Raw genomic sequence first — 6,003 nt, forward strand, 5'->3', positions numbered from 1 at the left:
GCCCCTAATCCAAACAAACAGTGCTCATCGCCTGCACAAGCCTAAGCTGCACTCGGCACAATACTTCTCGCCTGCATGAGCCTAAACTGCACACGGCAACAATGCTCTTTGCTTGCATGAGCCTAAACTGCACACAACATAATGCTTCTTATTCGCACGAGCTTAAAAGGCGACACCCGACACTCATTGTTTGCACGAGTTTAAAAGGCGACACTCAACATTCCTTGTTCACACGAGTTTAAAAGGCGACACTCAATGCTCCTCGGTTACAAAAGCCTAAACTGCACACAGCACAATGCTCATCGCCTGCATGAGCCTAAACTGCACACAGCATAATGCTCCTTATTCGCACGAGCTTAAAAGGCAACACCCAAAGCTCCTTGTTTGCATAAGCCTAAACTGCACATGGCAACAATGCTTCTTGTTCGCACAAGCTTAAAAGGCGACACTCAATGCTCCTCGCCTACATGAGCCTAAACTGCACACGGCAACAATGCTCCTCGCCTGCACGAGCCTAAACTGCACACGGCAACAATGCTCTTTGTCCGCACAAGCTTAAAAGGCGACACCCAATGCTCCTTGTTTGCACGAGCTTAAAAGGTGACACCCAATGTTCCTAGCCCCAGAAGCATAAACTGTGTACAGAAAAAACAAAATCAAAATAACCATCAAAACCGCTAAAACCATAAATAAAAAAATCCATCATTCCTTTAAACTACGTCATGACTAGATCCCTCCTCAACCAAGGGTACGTAGGCAACTTGAAACTTCAAAACTTCAAGTACAGTCACAAAATCAACAAAAACACAAAGACTTTGAAGAATAAAGAGCAAATTCAAGAATATGAATACTTTATTTCTTTAAAGGAAGAATTCGACTACAAAGCCGTATTATAGAATAAGCAAAAAAACAAAGATGGCTTCTCCAGCAGTCGACAAGGTGCTATTCCAAGTCATAGCTCCACTACGGAAGTAATCACCAAGAAGCTCAAACAAAGCTGGTGGATTGTCACGAACATGGTGCGAAGGATTCAAGGTAAGAATCCTCGTTCTTCTTCGTATTTGGTCGACCAAAATTTGTCACCTCCCAAAATACTTCAGAAGACCACGACTTGATATGTATTAAGTTGTCTTTCGCAGGAAGAACAAGTGCCATAGGGACAGTCAACGGTGCACAAAACTTCAACGTCGTTTTCCTATCTTGCGAGTTGCCTTCCTTCGCAAGAATGGTGATGGTATTGCTCTTAAAGCACTTGAAAAATACCATGGCTGCAACAAACAAACAAAAAGAAAAAGAAAAGGCAACATAATCACAAGGTGGGACAACAAGAAAAACAAAGAAGAAGAAAAAAATTTGCTTCGCTAAAGCAAAAGACATGCTAGACAAACCTCGTAAGCATTGAAGGACGACGATGACAAAGACACAACGATGAAAAGAAATCAACCACAAAAGCTTGAAGAGCAAGGCAAAGAGGGCAACTACAAGACGGTCCTTCATCGCACACTACAGTAGCAAAGAAAACCAAAATGCTACGCAAACCTGCAACGATTACAAAAGCAGTTTCTTGCACTGCACAGCAAATAGGGCAGCTACAAGATGGTCCTTCAACGCATGCTACAGTAGAAAAGAAAACCAAAATGCTACGCAATCGCACTACGCAACCCTACAGCGATTACGCAAGCAGTTTCTTGCACTGCACGGCAACGTCACCACCAAGGGAAAACTGTGACCAAAAGGCACTACACAATGCAAACCCGCTGCAATCTTTTGCACAGCACCACACGGTAAAAAGTGACTCACTGGAATAAGCTCCAAGCAAGTAGCCTGCGGCAAGCACAACAGCAAAAACCCACGGCAAAGCATAGTAGCAAGCACATGGCAAGGGTAGGAATTGTGAAAAAAATACACACCCAATTGTCCTAGGGGTCAATTACTTCCTAATGCTATAAGGGAAATACATACCCAAATAGTAAAAGGAAAATCAACACAAGGAAGCACATTCCAACCAAAAGAAGTAAGCAAATTCCAAGCAAAAAATGGCAAGTTTCAACCATTCTGTGCAAGCAAGACGTTTTTGGTGATAATTTGACTTTTCGGAAGAATTTTGATTCAAGGCCAATTGGAGAAGGAAGTTAAGAGGCTGATGATCGTTGTGTCCAAAGTGAAAGAATTTTGTTTGCATTCATAACTAAAGTAAAACAAAATAGTTACCTCTTTTCTTGGAAAGTAGAAAAACAAGTACCCTGTAAGTACACAATACACTATATGAGAAAACTGCATGTCACAGATCGTCTGCAAATTTAGCAGTAGGAAATCGTATATACATCATACACATACATCACAATATAATCAACCAAACTAAGGAGAAACTCAAATCTGTAAATTAATGGTTATGGACATCAAGTACGATAGATTATTGGTTTATTCAGTTTCAAGTACTAATTACAGTGGAAGGAACATCCTTAAACGCTGCAGTCGTCCTCCAACCGACTGCAGTTGTCCTTTAATCAGATTTCTAAATGAATGGGAAAAGATTACGAATAAGAAGAGTGCAACAGCAGACGAAACCCCGCTGACGAGGAATAAACCAAGAAAGTTGTAGAGGCCAAGAGTATTGGAGGGACTACTTATAGTATAATCCTCCGGCATAAAACTTTTTTTTCTTGGAAACCAGGTCTCTTCCAGGTCTAAAAGCTTTCCTTCTTCTCTCATATGTCGTATTTGTTTCGATAAGTCATGGACCAATTTCGAACCTTTAGGGAAAACCTGAAGATGAACGATATATGCACAACATATTATAAGCTTATATAAGTATTTTCTTATCTTGTTGGTTACAAATTCTTGTTTGTAATTACGCATGTAACAAATGGGATAGATCACTCACAAAAGCAAAACCATTGGTGGTAGACTTGGTTTTCATGAGGGAGTAGTCAGAAGAATACTTTGCAAGGAAGATATTGATATATGGAAGCTCATCAATTATGGCCGAAACACCACCATGCTTGCTTCCTTTTGATAAAGCATCTGCATATTCTTCAACTGAATGATATGGCTTAACCTCTTTGAAATTCAAGTTCACTGTAACTCCCAATGAACCTGATTGGTAACCTATATAGTTTCCAATTGAGTCCATTCGTATCTGTTTAACTGTCATCATTGATGCTAAAGTAGCAGTGTAACTGGATGTCAATATAAGCACTACGAACATCCATATTATCACTACAAACTTTGCCAGGTTGCTTAGTATCTTCTCCCCTGCAGGAGTTTACAAATACAGATCTTAAACATATTTATGAGTTGAGCATTTCGTCATTAGCTGAAATAAAGTTACACTATCTAGATAAGTGATGAGATATATAGAGCACTTACTATGAGAAAATGCAAGGGTTGAGAAGGAGAACCATAATATTGTGCCGATTTGCTGTGAAGTTGTACCTTGGAATTCTTGGTTGACAGGACGCTCAATTAACCACACAATGAAACCCGTAAGTATAAAGAAACATGCACTCGTTATCCAAAGGTGAGCTGAAAGAGGTTTCAAGAAAATCCACATGTTGTCCTTTCGTTTTGGCACTAGTATTCCCACACCTAGGTCAGTATATGGCATTGTAAAATCAACATATTGAGATCTGTTCGATGTGATTGTTATATCTCCAACGACAGCATCGTACTTCTAGTGTATCGTGTCCCCAGTATATGACAAGGAAACCCAATAAATAAATAAGAAATTCAGATAAGATACTGAAAGATAGATTAGGAAAAACAGAAAAATCATTACTTAATTTTATGAATTTATATTAATTAACCATACCTTGAGATAAACCTGGTAAACAAGATCACTGTAAGTCCCCGCCATAACTCCATTTTCATTCTCAAATGGAAAAAACTCAAAACTTACTTTATACGGCAACGCACTGATTGCAGTTTTGAACACATCGATACTGAACCCAGTGACATTTGTTCTATTGGTTTGAAGATCATGCTCCACTCGCACAAGTTCCTTGAACCCAACTCTCACTGGAACACCAATTCTCAATTTTATTTCACTACTCAATTGCCTTTTAGATCCTCCTGGCCATCTGATTGTTTTCAAATGGTTGCTTAAAAGAAGATTTCTCCCATTGTTAAGCATGTGTGACTGAGCTTTCTCGGTCTTTTCTTCGAAAAACCAAAATCCGACCCTTCTTGCCTCTTTTCCTATCACATTTACTATCTCTAATGTACCCGAAATCAGTTTCCCCTTTGGAAATTGAATTTCACCACTTAAACCCTTAAACCTCCTTTGCAATATTTCTCTTAGTAGCACAACTCCATGTTTGGATCTACTAGAATTTTTAGTACTTGCTCTTTCAATTGCTTCAGCTAGAGCCCAAGTTGCATCGTACACCCAGATTTTGTCTGCACTTAACTCAAGTACTTTCATATTTGGATCCTCCATGTAAAGTTTGTTCCTCACTTTTGAAGTAAGATTTTGCAGCCTAGTTGATGCTGGAATATAAGACTTCAAACCTATCACTCCTTGCATTGATTCAATCACAATAGAATCCATGAAATGCAAGAAATTCATGCTAGCTGAAGTCAGAATCCAAGTATACCCTTCACTCATCATTTCTAACTTATTTACATTAGAGAAAAGGCGAGGCACAAGCAAGTGTGAAATGTGCACAACAAATACCTTTGTCTTCAATTTCATTAGCGTTTGGAGTTCTTCAAAGATTTGTTCATTTGTTGAGGATATAGCAACACAACTTTTATGTGCTATATACACATTTTTCTGTTGAAGGGAACTTGTCAAAGTTGGAATCATGTCATTCCCGTACTCTGTATTGTCATACAGAAGTATGACATCCTTCCATTTATAAACTTCGATGATGGCATTGATCCCCATAACTTGAGAAGTTTCATCTTGTGCGACCCCAACAGAGAAGGCATATCTATCGTCATTTATAGGAAGAGGAGGACTAGGTTCCGAAAAGGACATTATGGGCACTTTAGCTGCTTCTCCCAAATTTGCCAAAAGATTTGCTTCCACTCTTGTTTGTGCACCAATTATTGCTTCAACTTTAGTGTTTTCCAAAAGATGCAGAGCTGTGTTTGTGACAACTGAAAGTTAAATTAAAAGATGCAGAGTTGTATTGCATCCACTTGTACTTAGAATCACTTATTTCCTACCTATAAATGTATACTTTTTCTTTTATATAAAATGATATTATAGTCAAATAGGTTGGAGGGAGGGAGAGGGGTGCGAAATTTATACAACAGGCCAGACAAATAGATATCGAACTCAAAACAACCATTAAATCATCCTCGCCATATATATGACCAAAACTAAATAGATGAACTGGTGCTATATCTGTAGTTGAGTATAGATGAACTACTATCACTTTAAGTATGTACGTATTCTAATCTGAAAGACCTATTAGATTAAATTGAACGATTAGTACTATCACTATAGCTGCAAGCTGCTAAAGAAGAAAGATTTGTACCTGAAAGTCCCATATATATCGAAGCAAATTATAAAAAACATTTAAAAATGAATGGCTCACCAGATGATAGAGCATGTAGAGGCTCTCCTTTGGAATCCTTACTGTGGAGAACAACTCTTGTGCTGTAGTCATTATGCAGATGGTAGAAATCAGATAAAGCTTCCGAAATGCAGCTTCGAACAATCTTTCCCTCCGTCGATCCCATGTCAAGAATCAACCCGACATGAGTTTCTTCTATTTTACCATGTAAAGAACTGACAAGGCTAAAGAAGGTGAGAAATATCGAGAGGATGGCTTGCTTCTTCCTTTGATCAAACTCCATACGTACTACCAATCTGTATATATCTTCTAGCTTAGATATATATATATATATATATATATATATATATATATGCTTCAAAATGGTTATTACATAATTAAGAAGTTCAAGGAAGTAACGTGAAACGTTGACCGAGGAATTGATCTACGTAGATAAAACATGCTAGATGAGGATACAAGTCAAAGCAAATACTAACTT

The 6,003-nt window shown here is 38.4% G+C and overlaps 1 protein-coding gene across 1 annotated transcript; it reads right to left on the bottom strand.

Moving 5' to 3' along the window:
* Window positions 1–2,404: 2,404 nt before the first annotated feature.
* Window positions 2,405–5,288, bottom strand: LOC103407337 (glutamate receptor 1.3-like). Its single transcript, XM_017324681.3, has 4 exons — window positions 3,812–5,288; window positions 3,370–3,673; window positions 2,885–3,255; window positions 2,405–2,766 (listed from the first exon to the last, which is right to left on the bottom strand). The coding sequence occupies exons 1-4, from the start codon at window positions 4,979–4,981 to the stop codon at window positions 2,443–2,445; spliced, it is 2,169 nt and encodes a 722-aa protein (XP_017180170.3). The 5' UTR covers window positions 4,982–5,288; the 3' UTR covers window positions 2,405–2,442.
* Window positions 5,289–6,003: the final 715 nt, after the last annotated feature.

This window comes from Malus domestica, chromosome 02 (genome assembly GCF_042453785.1).
Source record: "Malus domestica chromosome 02, GDT2T_hap1".
Classification (NCBI taxonomy): Eukaryota; Viridiplantae; Streptophyta; class Magnoliopsida; order Rosales; family Rosaceae; genus Malus; species Malus domestica.